General features: G+C 48.9%; 2 protein-coding genes across 2 annotated transcripts; one reads left to right on the forward strand and one right to left on the reverse strand.

The window, feature by feature from the left end:
- Nucleotides 1-9,899: 9,899 nt before the first annotated feature.
- Nucleotides 9,900-10,919, forward strand: LACBIDRAFT_333333 (uncharacterized protein; the record flags this gene model as incomplete). The annotated part of the gene is made up of 4 exons (XM_001887916.1): nt 9,900-10,269; nt 10,295-10,350; nt 10,478-10,545; nt 10,790-10,919. 4 exons carry the CDS (start codon nt 9,900-9,902, stop codon nt 10,917-10,919), a joined length of 624 nt encoding a protein of 207 aa, XP_001887951.1.
- A 318-nt stretch (nt 10,920-11,237) lies between these two features.
- LACBIDRAFT_333334 (uncharacterized protein) lies at nt 11,238-13,424 on the reverse strand (the record flags this gene model as incomplete). Its single annotated transcript, XM_001887945.1, has 11 exons — nt 11,238-11,335; nt 11,378-11,791; nt 11,848-11,858; nt 11,912-11,926; nt 11,979-12,058; nt 12,145-12,198; nt 12,445-12,528; nt 12,572-12,576; nt 12,804-12,951; nt 13,018-13,341; nt 13,398-13,424. 11 exons carry the CDS (start codon nt 13,422-13,424, stop codon nt 11,238-11,240), a joined length of 1,260 nt encoding a protein of 419 aa, XP_001887980.1.
- Nucleotides 13,425-15,587: the final 2,163 nt, after the last annotated feature.

Raw genomic sequence — 15,587 nt, forward strand, 5'->3', positions numbered from 1 at the left:
CTATGAGCAGCTTTGCAATTGCCTCATGGCCTTCACATGATGCTGCCTGGAGTGCATTTCCATAGTGTCCTCCCTGTGCATTTACATCTGCTTCCTTCTCTATGAGCAGCTTTGCAATTGCCTCATGGCCACCAAATGATGCTGCCTGGAGTGCATTTCCAAAGGATCCTCCATGTGCATTTACATCTGCTTCCTTCTCTATGAGCAGCTTTGCAATTGCCTCATGTCCACCAAATGATGCTGCCTGGAGTGCATTTCCAAAGGATCCTCCATGTGCATTGACATCTGCTCCCTTGTCTATGAGCAGCTTTGCAATTGCCTCATGGCCTTTCCATGATGCTGCCTGGAGTGCATTTCCATAGTGTCCTCCCTGTGCATTTACATCTGCTCTCTTGTCTATGAGCAGCTTTGCAATTGCCTCATGGCCTTCATGTGATGCTGCCTGGAGTGCATTTCCATAGTGTCCTCCCTGTGCATTTATATCTGTCGTCATTTCTGACAAAACATATGATGCTTCAGTTAGTCCAGCCTGTGATGCATAATATAGTGGTTTAGCAATCTCATCCCTATGTCTTTGTAGATCTATATCATATGTATCTATATCATAAATTCGAATCCAGTTCACAAAAGCATTATCTTCATCTGTCAGATCAATGCAAATATTGAAGATGACTGGCAACCAGAATGTGCATGTGTGATCCAGTGTTCTGCAGCATATTTTGCAAGAGGGGAAGATAGATCCAGATTGATATCAAGTGGCTCAGATGTATTGAATTGCAGAAGATAGGCCAGACAGATTTGAGATATGACAGAGTGTGATAGCTCCTCACTGAAACTAAAGTATCTGACTTGCTTCACATGATGGCTTTGAATATACTGGGATATTAGATATTCCTTTACAGAAAAGTGGGAAAGCTTGATGAAGCCTATCTAATAGTCAGTGCCCATTTCAATCTGTTATTCTTCTAAACACACCTTCTGATTTCATAATAAAACTAGAACATATTTTCAAGACATCCTCCACATCTTGAAGTTCATTATCAGAGTTGTACTCTGGTCCATTCTCAGCAGAAAGATCAATAGATGCAGTTGCAGCTAACTCTTTTAGTGTCAGTGGACGAACAGCAAATGACAGCCACTGTAGAAAAGTTTTAGCATAGCAATGAGCTTTTTCATTGATTCCTAGCAAGATTCTGTCATAAGTTTTATCTAAACCCTGGGGTAGATCAGCTAGCTGCTTCTTGAGATCAGCCTTGGTCCAGCACTTTTTAAGCTCATTTAACTGTAATGCAACCCAACGAAACCTAAAATTGTATTTAACACTCATTGTGTCATTCAAATGTTGATAATAAACATACATTCCATCTGCTTGTTGTTAACGTACGAAGAGCTCAGAGTCAGACACAATGGTGGTGACGACTGTATTGTCTAGTTACCTGTTAACGTACGAAGAGCTAGGTACAGGTAACGTCAGTGTCAAGTAGGTAAACATAAGTAGGAATAATCTCACCTCAGAGTCAGACACAATGGTGGTGACGACTGAGGTGGAGGGAAATAAGGTTTTCATATATATAGGAAAATTCGGGTGGCTTGGGTAAAGACTAGCAAATACCGGAAGTATATGTAGAAAAGGGAGAATGAATAGGAGGGATAAATAAAGCGTACGCGTAAACATTGAGGTCACAAGACGTCTCCCTCAACACTCCCCCAGACGACGAGGGACTTCTAGAGGTCCAACTTGAGTGCTTGGATGAGCTTTTGATGTGTGACGCGTGGGAGCGGTTTTGTGAAGACGTCGGCGAGGTTTTCCTCAGAGGGGATTTGCACGAGTTCGATTTCTCGGAGTGCCACGCGCTCCCTAATATAATGATGGCGGATATCAATGTGCTTTGCGCGCGCGTGCCCTTTAGTATTGAGGGAGAGGGCGATCGATGCGGCGTTATCACCATGAAGGACGGCGGGGAAGTTCCGTTTGAGACCAACCTCGGACATGAATGAATACATCCAGAGGGCTTGTTGTGCTGCGCGCGTGAGGGACATGTATTCTGCCTCGGTGGTGGAAAGCGCGACAGTAGGTTGGCGTTTCGAGCTCCAGGACACGGGTCCACCTGCCATGGTGAATACATATCCCGAGGTTGACCTGCGCGTGTCGATGTCTCCACCATAGTCGGCATCGACGAAACCCATTGGGTCGAGGCTCACGCCGCGGTGGTAAGTGATTTTGTATGTGATTGTGCCCTTGAGGTACGCAAGGAGGTGGAGCATCGCCTTCCAGTGTGCGGGTCCAGGCTTTGCTTGAAAGCGTGCAAGGACGCTGAGTGCATAGGCGATGTCAGGGCGAGTTGCAACTTGAGCCCACATACAGGCACCAAGGGCCTCGCGATAGGGCTTGTCCTTCATGTAGTGGGTGTCTTCGTCGGATGAGGGGGAGTCGGATTCAGAAAGTGAAATGCCGTGAGGTAATGGGGTGGACTTGGTGTTGCAGTCTGACATCCCGAAGCGTTCTAGTAGGCGACGAACGTAAGCTTCCTGAGATAAGGATATCGTACCCGTAGTTTCGTCTTTCTCGACTCGAATCCCCAAGATGTAACCAAGATCCCCCACGTCTTTTATTTCGAAGCAGGACTCTATCTCCCCTTTTGCTTTCTCTGCCTCTTCCTTCGTCGTGGACGCGCCAAAAATGTCGTCGGTGTATGTACTGGTGATGGTATGTTCATTGTTGACAAGACGGGAGTGGACGCATGGGTCTGCGAGCGACTTGTAGTATCCCAACGACTCGTATGCGCCCGACATTTCGTTCTGGAAATCATATCTTCCCTGCATCATTCCATACAGCGTTTTGACGACCCTCAACACCTTGTCTTCCTCCCCCGGGACGGCAAAACCTGGTGGTTGTCGCATGTACGTCGAGAACTTGTTGGTACTATAGAGGTAGGCCGCAACGATGTCGACCTGCCAGATGTGTAGGTTTAAGGAGGCGGCGATGGCGGCGGTCATGCGAAAGGACTCCAGGCGGACGACTGAGGCATAGGTCTGGTCATAATCAAGGCCTGGGATTTGCGTATAGCCCTTTGCGACAAGGCGCGCCTTCCGTTTAATGATGTTGCCATCTGCATCGTATTTATTAGCATATACCCACATAGAGTCAATGATGCGTGCGTCGGGAGGTGCGTCCACCAGTTCGAAAACCCCTCTGTCACCCAAGACCCCCCATTCTGTTTCCATTGCAGGTCGCCAGAGATCTGGGCGCGTCATGGCTTCCCAGTAACTGCGGGGAACCTGGGACTCAGGTAGTGTGGTGTGTAAGGCTGTTGTGCTCGGATTTGGCGCGCCAGTCCCCAAATCTGCTAGTCGCGCGGATCGTCTGGGTGCCAAAGGTGCTTGGGCGGTGGGCGTGTGTGTAGGTGTGGTAGGGGGGTTTGACGGGGTGGTGAGAGTTGCGACATCAGGGTGTAAGGGAGGATCAGTGGTTCGTGGTCTAGGCGCAAGTGGTTTGGGTGGGATGATAACACCAGAAATTCCTGACTTCTCCTCACGGGTAGGTGTTGGAGAATCGTCGTCGTCGTCGTCGTCGACAATGACAAGTGGGGGCATGTTGGGGTCGTCGGAGGTAGTGCGATGTCCGTGGCCTTCCTCGAATATGACGTCACGACTTTTAATTGTCGTGCCTGATGCCCGATCCCACAGCTTGTAGGTTCCGTGTCCGAAGTAACCGATCAACGTGTACTTGATCGATCGAGGTGCCAACTTTGATGCACCTATCTCCGCCGGAATCTTCGCATACGCGGTGCAGCCGAATGGACGTAGGTGTGATACATCCTGATGTTTTGTCGTCCATTTCTCAGCGGGGATGCAACCAGGATGTCGAGCGGAGGGGATGAAGTTCCCAGTGTAGATGATGAACGAGGCGCCGTCAGCCCAGAGCGATGGGGTTAGACCGGAATCAGCGAGAACACATCGTGTTCTCTCGATGATGGTTCTCATCCCACGTTCTGCCACCCCATTTTGGCCGTGGGCGTATGGAGCACTGAACTCCACGGTGATGCCGTGCCTCGAGGTATAGTCCCTCCATTTCTCGTTAAAGAACTCTGTGCCCATGTCCACCCTAATCCGAATTAGTTTCTTCCCAGTCTCGCGCTCTGCCTTGACATGAAACTCGGCGAACGCGGTGAGGGTCGTGTCACTCGACTTCGATGCAAGGAAATACCCAACTCGGTAAGAGGACCCCCCATCATTGAATACCATCATGTACTCTGCTCCCCCAACGGAGCGGACACGAGCTGGTCCCCACAGATCGATGTAGACACGTTCCAAGACATCCGTCTCAGGTTCTATCGTGTTGTCATAGGGTCGCGTCGTTTGCTTCCCATAAATGCAATCCTCGCATTTTCCCTCGACTTCAGCGCCCCCAGTGATGTCGAGTCCATCTACCAACCCTTTCTTAGCCATGTCTAGGATTGAGCGTGCACCGACATGTCCAAATCGCCGATGCCACACTTCAATGTTTGTTGGTTTGTGGAGGGAACGGGCAGCAAGGGCGTGAGTGGTGAGGGATTGGGGTTTGGTAAGGGATTGGGGCTCGACATGGAGAAGGTACATCCCATTCCTCCCTGCACCTTTCATCAGAGTCCTTTTCTGACCATCATGAATATCGTAGAAGGTCACTCCCCCTCCACCGAAAAGTGCCCAGCAGTTTGCTTCGTCAAGCTTGCCAATGGAGACAAGGTTTGCGATGAGGTCAGGGGTGTGGACTGCATGAGTGAAGGTGATCGTGGTCCTCAGTGGTCCTGACACGATGGTTTTGGTGACCGCGCCATGTCCAATAATGCGGAATTGACCTCCTTTATTTGCAGGTTGGCCTTCGTCAGGTTTGGATAGTGCGTGGTAGGTGGAGAAGTCGGAGCGATTCACAAAGCAATGTTTGTTGGCTGCAGAATCTGCGTATGTTGGTACGTCTCATTCTCCAGAGGTGGTTGTAACCGCTAATGTGCGACTAGCCACATCTGAGATGAGCGCAAACGTGATTTCAGAGGTGGGTGAGGTGTCTGTCAGCGCCGCCGTGACTGACGAAGTATTAGCATTGTTGGTGGCACCCTGGGGTGTTGAGGTACGCGCTCCCCCGCGCTGTCCGAAACCCGAGGGGAATTGTCCCTCCTTTCCTCCTCCACGCCAGTAGCAGTTGGTGATGAGGTGACCACGACGTCCACAGTTTGGGTTGGCGCACAGTAACTGATTGCGCGCCTTCCTTGCATCAACCTGGAGTGCTGTAACGACGGTGGCTGGATTGGCGACTGACCTAGAACGGTCAATACGGTTCCAATGGATCATCAGGCGACTGATGACATCCGCGGATGACTTGGATTCGTAGAGCGTTCCAACGACGCTGTCCCAGGATTCGGGAAGCGACGACAAGACGATCATGCGGAAGTCAGCGTCACTGATCTTCGCACCCGAATTGTTGGTCATCGCCCATTTGGTGCGCAGATTGGAGATGTGCGTCGGGAAGTCATTTCCGTCAGTGAAGACGGTATTGCGGAGGTCGCGTTGGGTGGTGACGATGGCGAGGTCGGAGGAAATTTTGTACTGGGAGGTAAGTGACTTCCATGCTTCAGCGGCAGTACCATCGAGCTTGAGACCGAGCCCGATAGCATTTTTTGTGTTATAGAGAAGCAGTGCGCGTGCCCAAGCATCGCGCATTGCCCATTCTGCACCAGAAGGGGTAGTAGAGTACCACGGGGTAGGATCGTCAGGAAGTGGGACGTTTGGCATCGTCGGCGTGTAGTTCAGAGTCGTAGGGTTTGGATAGGGAGCCGGATTGGGAATGGTTCCCTGTAAGTATCCTAGGACGCCACGGCTACTAGCCGCAATAATGACAAGCGTCTCGAAGGTGGCGAAATTTGTCCCATTGAATTTTTCTTCTTCTGAGAAAGTAGGGGGGTTTGCCGACGACGACATATTTTTTTGTGTGTGTGGGAAGTGGGCTCTATGAGTCGCAAGTAAGGTGATAGAGCAAGTAGGTGTCTGTTTTCTTCTAATTAGAGCGCAACGGGGCCCATAACCTGTTAACGTACGAAGAGCTCAGAGTCAGACACAATGGTGGTGACGACTGTATTGTCTAGTTACCTGTTAACGTACGAAGAGCTAGGTACAGGTAACGTCAGTGTCAAGTAGGTAAACATAAGTAGGAATAATCTCACCTCAGAGTCAGACACAATGGTGGTGACGACTGAGGTGGAGGGAAATAAGGTTTTCATATATATAGGAAAATTCGGGTGGCTTGGGTAAAGACTAGCAAATACCGGAAGTATATGTAGAAAAGGGAGAATGAATAGGAGGGATAAATAAAGCGTACGCGTAAACATTGAGGTCACGAGATGTCTCCCTCAACACTTGTTCCATTAACTTCAACTTGACTTCCTCTTGAGTGTCAGAGTCCCATTTTTGCAAGTCAGAGTCATTCTGAAGCTGATAGTCAAGATAGGCTACAAGATCATGATTCTCAGATTCCTCAACCAAGTCAATATAACAAGAAGACTTGAACTTGTCCTCAATCTCCTGTTCTGGACGGCTAGTAACTAACAAGTGGAGTCCAAGATTTTTATCTTTCTCAAGAATAAAAGTCTGAATCCAGTTAAGAAGCTTTTCTCTTTCAGTACATTCATCAAGAGCATCCAGAATGATGAAAGTTGAACTAAAGCCATCAAGAATTGCTTGAAGAGTATTCTGCAGATCACCCAGAGTTGGCTCTTTATGACCATTGCCACAGTGAGCATACAGATTCACTAAGACCTTAGGCACTCCACCCTCACATTTCAGAGAGAACTGCCAGATGAGTGATCGCAGTAATTTATCATGCAGCTGGAAATCCTTCTGTGAGTCTCTGCCATCAAAAAAGAAATATGCAGTGGCAGCATTGAATCTTCGGAAAATATTGTGAATTATTGCTGAGCTGTAAAGAAAAATCAATTTTATTTCATGAAAAATATTAAGATAATCAACCTCAAAATAGTTTTCCCAGAGCCAGCTAGATAGACTGTCAATAATGTATAAATTTACAACTGTTGACAGAAAACTTACATTTTCCTTTGATCCAGAGAAAGCCAGGCTGTTTGAGCCACCCATAAAATGTATTTCCATTGAGAAACCATTGACAAGTGTCTGGTTGACTCTCCAGAATTTCATGTGCAGCATTGTAGTTAACAGACTCCTTAGGTGGAGAAAGCCACTGATAAATCTCATTCACTGTGTCAAAGATGTAAGTTCAATTACACATTTGAAGTAAGAACCTGCAATAATACCCAGTTGCTTATCCCCAAACATCTCAAGTTTTATTTGAATATTTGGGTTAACACCTACTGATAACAAACAACATTAAGATGAATATAATATTTGTCTTGTTACTTACCTTGATTGATGGTACCTATTAAAATATAAGTGAAGGCAATAAAATCTGATAATCCAAATGCAACAAACCATAGTTAGGGCCTGTATTCACATTTTGAACTGGGGCTGAAATGTTGTTTATAATGTTAGCTTGTAAGTTTGTTGAGGACTCTGCATGGTCTGTCTAATTTGAGCAAGCCTGAACTATATCTATAAGAGTACTGACTGGTAGGCATCAGTTCTGCATTTTTAACAGAAGGAATGGATAGAGAGATAGGCAGGTCAGAACTTGGAAAATCTAAACAGTGTTATCAGAAATAGAATATAGAGATTTGAAGCAAGCATGAACCTGTCAAGATAGGAGAAGGGTGTTGCAAGGAATCAACAGCTCCTTGCATGGGACCTTCAATCTGATCAACTGTGAGATAAGAAATGATGAAGGTTAGTACGAACTTTACAGCAAACAGAGTGAGGGGTATCTCACAGGCAACAGTCATTCCAGGAACAGGGGTGATTGATGGAGTGGTAGGCAGGTAAGAACTCAGGATATCTATATTAGTGTTACCAATGATGAATGACAGAGGTTTGGGGTTAATGCAGACCAGTGGAGATAGGTAAAACTTGTTGCAAGCACTCAAGCACTCCACCCGCAGAGACATCAACCTGATCACCTGGAAATTTGAATTGATGAGCAATCAATGCTCACTTCGATGCAGGAAGATTAAAATGTATCTTACTGTTGACTGCCATGGCTACGTCCGCTGCACTGATGGTTGAAGATGGAGTTATCAAGATGGGCGGGGCGGAGCTGGGGCTGACGGATTCACGTTAATATTTATCTAGTAGCCCGAGATCATGAACCCTAACGTCAAACCACCATAGCGTTTATTACGTGGGTGGTCAGCGATCGTGTCTTCAACGGGCAATTCCTCGAGCTTGCGTTTCAAACGAGTTTCGCGTGGGTCAATGGGATCAGACATGGTGGTTCAGAAGAGAGAATCGATGCTGTGCGGCATCAATCTTCAAAATGGGTAACGGACCGTTTCACAGAGTCAGAGGCTGACATTCCTGATTGAGGTACAGTGGTTCGCCGTCAAGTCAGGCCACAAGGATGGCGGTCAACGGAGAAGTGTGTCAGAGAAGCAAAACGACGACCACCTCTCAAGACTGAAGGAAATTGAAACTCAAAGGGACGAACGAACTCGAACGAAAGGCAGATGCGTGGTCACGGTCGTGCTTGTTCTGTGTAGCTGTGCGAAAGACGACCTTTCCTTCCACCAGGAGAGATACCTTGCGACCCACTTATGGGTCCTCCTACTTATTGTTGTCAGGTGAATGTTGTCTTTGTTCGGCCAGCTTCTAGTCTCGAAGTTCCCTCACGAACCCCCCTCGTCGAATGGAGTTTCATGACGAGTCATCCAAAGATACCTTTCTGGGTCGTTCAACTACTGCCGACATCGCCTGGAGACCCGACCTCGCTGTGATCAAAATTCAACCCGATGACCGCTTCCGCCAACGTACCGATAGAGAGAGCGGGGAGCTGTTGAGATTCAAAGGATGCGTTACCCGGGCTTCATTGCCAGCTCTGAGTGAGTTCCTCCTCCCGTTAGATTTGCTCCCCTTTCTGCCTAAGCTCGTTTACCCTTCTGTCATGAAACCATACCCCCTCTCTTCTTTCGTCTGCCCACGTTACTCTAATGCGAAGACAATTCTATGACAGTTTCGGTCCTCTTGATTTCGTTTACGAGCGCCATGCTTGTAAAGCGCACAGCGCACAAGACCGCAAACCACAGATTTCTACTGGTACGACAACTGAAATCTTGAAATCGGGAAGTTACTGGATGCTTACGCTATCAACAGGACTGTTTACGGATCCTTGGAGTCTGGACTCCCACCCGGCAACGCTCGAAGCTATTTTGCATAACACGGGGGAGACTTCGCTAGGTGAAGTAAATCGTCAGTATTTCTTTCCTACGAAGTCGACAACGCCTTCTCTAAACAGCCTTTCCACTGCAGATGTGGCGGGCGTTTGCCCAGCTTGACGACGGTAATACCCTCTCGAAAAGCTCCACACGGCATGCTAGGTTACTGCCGTCCACCTGATCATAAGCGCAAGCTTCAGTCGGAAAGCTTCGGAGAGCTGGAGATTGGGGATAACGGCCATATCTCCTTTGGTAAGCTATCGCCCTTGCGTTATTTATTCATTCGTACTCTCATTCCTCCCTCGATCTCTGGATGCCTTTTCACCTCGCATACTGTACTATTTCGACCAAGTGTTCACGATTTTGGGAAATTTTTCACACCGAGATGGCCGAAATTTTTTCTTTTGATTTAAGACGAATAAAAAAAAATAGTTTTTTTGTCGATGTGACGTGTGACGTGAACACTTGGTCGAAATAGTACAGTATGTTCGATCTTTCGCTTGCTAACTGCCCCCCTTCGTTACTCAGGTCCTGGTTATATAACACCAACGCAAGCCCCACTTCGATGATCCTACCGTCTTTCCTAGGTCCACCATGACCCCCACGACCCGGCAACTGAGTCTGCATCCCGTCGTGCATCGACTCACGAAGGAAATTTCGTTTAATCCTTCTAACGAACCCGCCTCCATACCAAGCCCGCTCATCCAACAACAACTCTTTGCCATTGGCCGTAGGCAGACCTCTCACACGCATCAATCGTCTCATCGGTTGGGGCCACCTGCTCCGCTATCCTGTCATTCTCCTCTGCCAAAGCTCACCCAGCGCTCAGATCTTCTCGGTAACCTCATTCCCGACGCTGTATTCGTCGTTACGTACATGGTATACGTACCACCCAGTGGCCCACTCTCTGCCTTTACCACAAGAATTCGTTGTCTCTGGGCTCAACGTTCACACAGTGTAGATTGTCCGTCTTGTGTATCCATCCGCAGCTCGTCGCCACCATGCTACCGTAACGTCACACATACGCATCACTGATTGGGCTCTTGTAAGTTTGGATTAGGCGCGGCCGACGACGATGGTTATTGACACCTGCCTTCTTTTCCAATAGTTCTACTGCCAATAAGGAACTACTGAGGGCAAAGGCCTAGGGCGAGAAACACCAAACTCATTAGGGTCCTCGTCTCTTCTCGCGTGGACACCGACCTCTATGGCGGATGGGGGGCGTGGCTATTGCACATAGGTCAGTGATACTTGACTGCTTCGCATGTGTCGGGTTAGTACTCACAGCAAGCGTGTATAGCTTTGTTTGGGGTGCGTATGTATGCTGTGCTTTTGCCCCAGGGGAAGGAGGGAGAGGGCTCCAAGCTTCAGTCTCTGTTCAGCTGATCGAAAGAACACCCTCAAGCTTGAACGTCGGCAAAGTCGAGACGTTTGATTATATTGCTTACAATGGGAATCGTAACATTACAACCCTGACTCTGTAGCTTGACCAATTCGTGTTGGGATACTACCCATGTCAATGTTATCTCCCAAAACATGAACGGCCACTCGTTAACTTTCTACTTTCACAAGTTCCACAACGACGATGACTGGTATCAAGTAAAAACTGGGTAGGCATTCGGCAAATGGTACACTTATTTGAGGAATGTCGGACGATTACATTGCACTACCTCTCAATTTACACACGAGCACAGGCTGTTGTAAATGTAAGAAGTCACGACTACTTTTCTTTTGCCTGCAGAATTCACAGCAAAGGACGCAAACATGACAGTTCTGGCGTTGAAGATGCCAAGGGCCGGGAATGCGGGATACCGCGAGAGGTGCAGGCGAAGAACTGGGCTTACGGTCGTACTGGCTGACTAAAAGTGATTGGAAGGGGTGTATATGCGACCTACGTCGGTGTCATGGAGCAGGGATGGGTAGAGGTAGGTGTTAGGAGATCTCGAAGCGCGGAGAGAAGATTGCGAGGATGAAGTTTGTGAGCAGCAGCTCCGCTCCCATTCTGCCTTTGAGCAACGAACGCAAGTGGGCTGGTAAATCCACATTTGAGGGGGGCTACAACTCGCTCATACGAGCAGATAGTCCCCTATGCAACTCATGATCCTCAGTCAACGTATGATCGGTGATCGTTTGCAAGGTGATTGTAGACGTTGGCTCAAATCCCTCCGGGTTGGCGGTCTCGTTGACTTGCAAGCGAGCGGATTCCTTGATTGTGGAGTCTACGCTCGTATAGGAAGAGTTAAATTGTAAGGCATGTGTCGTCGACGTTCTGGGTCCAGGAGGGAGGGAGCCTATGCAGAAGCTGTCCGTCAGGATTTTCCAAATCCACCGATGTGCATCGATCCAGCGCCGCACTCTGAGGTTGTTAAAAGAGCGATTCGTTGAAGTCCGAAGACAAGCGTTGAACGTTGAGCTTTTAGCTAGTGCTGTGAGTCGGTGATTAGATACGCGGACGTCGACTTCGCTTGGCCCGCCGACGCGGGAAGCTAGAGTGGAAACAAGTTTAGATCCCAGGAGAGGCGAAGAGAAATGACGAACTCACCCCAATATGATCTCCAGTCGCATCTCACCGGGAGCGACGCATTCACGCTGACGTGCGTCCTCACTGGGCACGAAGAACACTGCAATGATAGATCAGCCCTTTGTGGTTATGACTGTGGGGTGTAAACTCACCGATAACCCAACGTCATGGTATCCTTGCCATCGACGAGATCCCACAAATGGTCCAATCGGTCAGTCATGCTCGGCTTTTCCTTTGGTATTCTTGGAGTCATTGAGTATGTTGTTGTTTTGCGACCTCCCGAATGAACGCTAACCCAAGTTGGACCAACTTGCATACCCTATAAGCGGAGAGAGTAAATTGTGAGCTGCCGAGAGCAGAAACGACAAAGTTCTAATAAGATAGGTGCATGAGTAAGGAAAGAAAGGGAAAACCAAGAAGACGGACCAAAGGAGGGTGAAGAGTCCCGTTGCGAGCGTGAATGGCCTAGTATAACAGGCAACAGTATCTCGCGTTCGTTGAAAAGGGAAGTCATTCTGTCAAAGAATCGGTGTTGTTCTTATTATCGAGGAACGATTCGAGAGACCTACCATGTACACAAAGATTTGTGAATGCCCGTCCTTCATTCCCTGCACAAACCGAAAGGGCAGGAGGGGCTAGTCGAATCCTCCGTCGATCACCAACGGAGGTGAAGGTAGCGGCTACAGGGAATGGAAGTCGAATCTAAATACTGTAAGATCGAAGAACGAGGAAAACGAATGCTTACCCCGGCTGAAAGGACGAGACAGAGCGTGGCGGCTCTTCAAAAAAAGCGCCACCAACGAGGACAGCCATCGCTCTGAATCGCCAACCCCAAACCGTTTCCCTTCTGCTATCCTCCATCCAAGCAAGAACGGGGTAAGCGCATACGGCAGGATTCTGCGCTGGCCTGTATGTGGCTCCATGCGCTCAGAGCTCGACCGTCAAGTGCTTTCTTTCATGGTTTGAGTGGACTTTACGGATCTTGTGCAGCAGCAGCCCAGAGTTGGTCATGGGTAGGAGAAGGGGAAGGGAAGGTCGGAGAGGCGTGAGCCCTTGCCTGTCTTGTTGGGATGAAATCGAGGAGGGCATGACGGATGAGAACGGGGTGTACGTTGCCATGTAGGTCTGTATGCCGGTGTCAGCAACATCTTTTGGAAAAAAAAAAAGAGAGGGGAGAAACGAAGTACGTACTTGAACTTCATCAAAGCCTAGTAGCACACATGCTATTCCTCCCCTTCCATCGTGACGTTCCCTCGAGATGCACTGTGTCTTCTCAGTTTCACAGATGGACCACAATGAGGAAGAGGGCACGATGGCGATAGACGGGGGAAGTTCAGGACTTTTCTTGTTTGGTACTTGGTACACGTAGGCGTCGCGGCGGCTAGAGATGGATTTGTTTATGAAATCTAGAGCGGCATGCCATTGACGATCGGAGAAGATGCGGTAACACTTCCGTGAAGGTGCGGCCTGCCATGAATTCCGTTTGGAAAGCCGGGAAAGAAGTGACGTCGTTATCTACAGAAGGATCATTAGTGAATGGGACGACAACTATGTGTGGAAGATTGACCTACGCAACGACCGAAGCGCATAGCGGGCATTTGAGGACAGAAGCTCACTATGTAAGAGGTAAGAGCTACCGCTGCCGATGAAGTGGCATTAATTTCTGTAACTCGTTTTTTGACACAAGAATGCCCCCAGAGAAAGCGAAAAGGAATGTCGTGAGCAAGGTTGTGAGCAATACGAGCAATGAGATTTTGATGGGATGATTCAAGCCTTTGCCTAGTCTCCCGTAGTCAGCCCCACCTGTGAACCCCACCTATTTGGTCCTATTAGACAGGAACAAGATATGCTTGTTCCTGTCTAGTTCGATCAAAGATGGCTTTTGTAACGCTCTGGGCAATAACTACCAGTAGTGCGTAGGGACTTTATAATAAATTCTTACCTGTGCTCACCGGCAACCATGAATACCAGTCACCGGTGTTTGGCACTTGGCGGCATTGCGCTCCTGCCCATAAAGGGTTCGATGCCATCACGAAGAACCCTTACTCACCGTTGTTGATGGCAACGCGTCGAGCTCGTCGTGCGCAACGCCGACAACGTGTATCCCCCCCAATAATCATCTGTTCCCCTTGCTTTCTTTTGCATTACATAGGTATTATTAGGTAGATAGTAATGCATATGTTTTACTTAGTCCTCCTGGCTACGGGGGCCGTCACCACTCATATCAAGTACACTAAAGCAGGCACCAAGAACCTCAATCTCCTCATCCTCACCAGCCTGCTCCTCATCCAGCTCCTCTTCTAAATCCACTTCATGACTGGGGGTGGTACCTGTAGGGGGAAGGGCCGGGGTCTGAGGCTCCCCTGTTGCATCTGGCTCCTCTGATGTGGTAGAAGCCTCTGCAACATGAGTGCCAAATCCAATGGGACCAGTATAACCATCCAGGAGATAGATCTTCTCCAAGATCTTCAGGTGGTGAGCATTGAAACGGCCCCGTTCCATCCAATGAAGTTTGAGCTGAAGAGCGAGGGCAGGACGAGAGAGCAAGAGCTTGGCTTCTTTTCCTCGAAGGAGAATGTCTTCGTCATGAATATAGGTTGCGAGGCGGGGAACTTCGATGTTCAGCCGCGCAATCTCTTCCTGCGCACGTTCGAGTTTGAACGCCCGGTCAATTGCAAGGCGAGCGGCGGGTGTCGCCCAAGGTTTCCTTCGAATATCTTGACGGGCATCACGGAGGAGATCGAAGTCCGAGAGGAAGGCGTACTCAACGACCTGATCCCAGTTGAGTACCTGTCGAGGTGGCACTAGAGCCAACGCCGCTGTATTGTACCTGTCGAGGGCGGTGCGAATGGCGACAGATCGGGCCTTGAGCGCATTGGCAATGTGTTTACGAAGGCTATAGCCTATCATGTTGCCGTCAGCTGCAGTCATTTCCGAGAAGACAACGTCTTACCTGTCTGGGACCGGTTCATCTTTGTGAGTTCAAACATGCATGCGACCACGAGCCCTTCCAGGACATCGATGCAACGTTGGTATGTCCGCATCATAACCTTCTCTCCTGCTGCCTGCCACTCAAACGAACCCCGCTCCCATCGCCGTGCAATGTTGAGCTTCTTCTCTAGTACCTGGACGGCGGTGAGATCGCGCTTTTGGGTTTCGAGCGCATGGCGGCGGGCTGTTTCATTGGAGGCAGTCATGTCGTGTTCGCCGACATTCGCCTCCGTAAGGTTGGACCAGGCCAAGACAGCCGCTGCAAGTGTACGTCTGTAGATCATAAGTAACAATACAGATCAATAAAGTTTAGACTTACTCGCTGGCGTTGAAATTGAGGAGTAACTTGTAATACTCCATCTCCAGTGTCTCCTCCAGGGGTTCCTTCGAGAGCCCCCTCAGGTATTCCTCCTCCTCTTTCAACCACTCTTTCACCATGACCATGTCCCGTGCACCCACTTTCACCAGTGTGCTGTCAACTGCCGATCTCGTGTCCAGTATCTCGAGTGCTTGTTTATAGTTGTTGAGAAGGAAGGTGCCTAGTGGACAATGATCAGTAATGTCACAGTATGAGGGGCGGCACACGTACTGAGGTTTTGGTAAGTCTCAAAGGTGTCCTTGTGTTTCGCGTACTCCACAATGGCTTGACGGCGGTGGAAGATGCTTGAATATCGGGTCGAGCTTGCGAGGGCGTTTGACAGCGAGAAGAAGCGCTCGCAACCCTCTAAATCCTCCAATCCGAGTCCCTCGACATACGTTGCTAGTAAACA

Source organism: Laccaria bicolor, genomic scaffold (genome assembly GCF_000143565.1).
Source record: "Laccaria bicolor S238N-H82 LACBIscaffold_49 genomic scaffold, whole genome shotgun sequence".
Classification (NCBI taxonomy): domain Eukaryota; kingdom Fungi; phylum Basidiomycota; class Agaricomycetes; order Agaricales; family Hydnangiaceae; genus Laccaria; species Laccaria bicolor.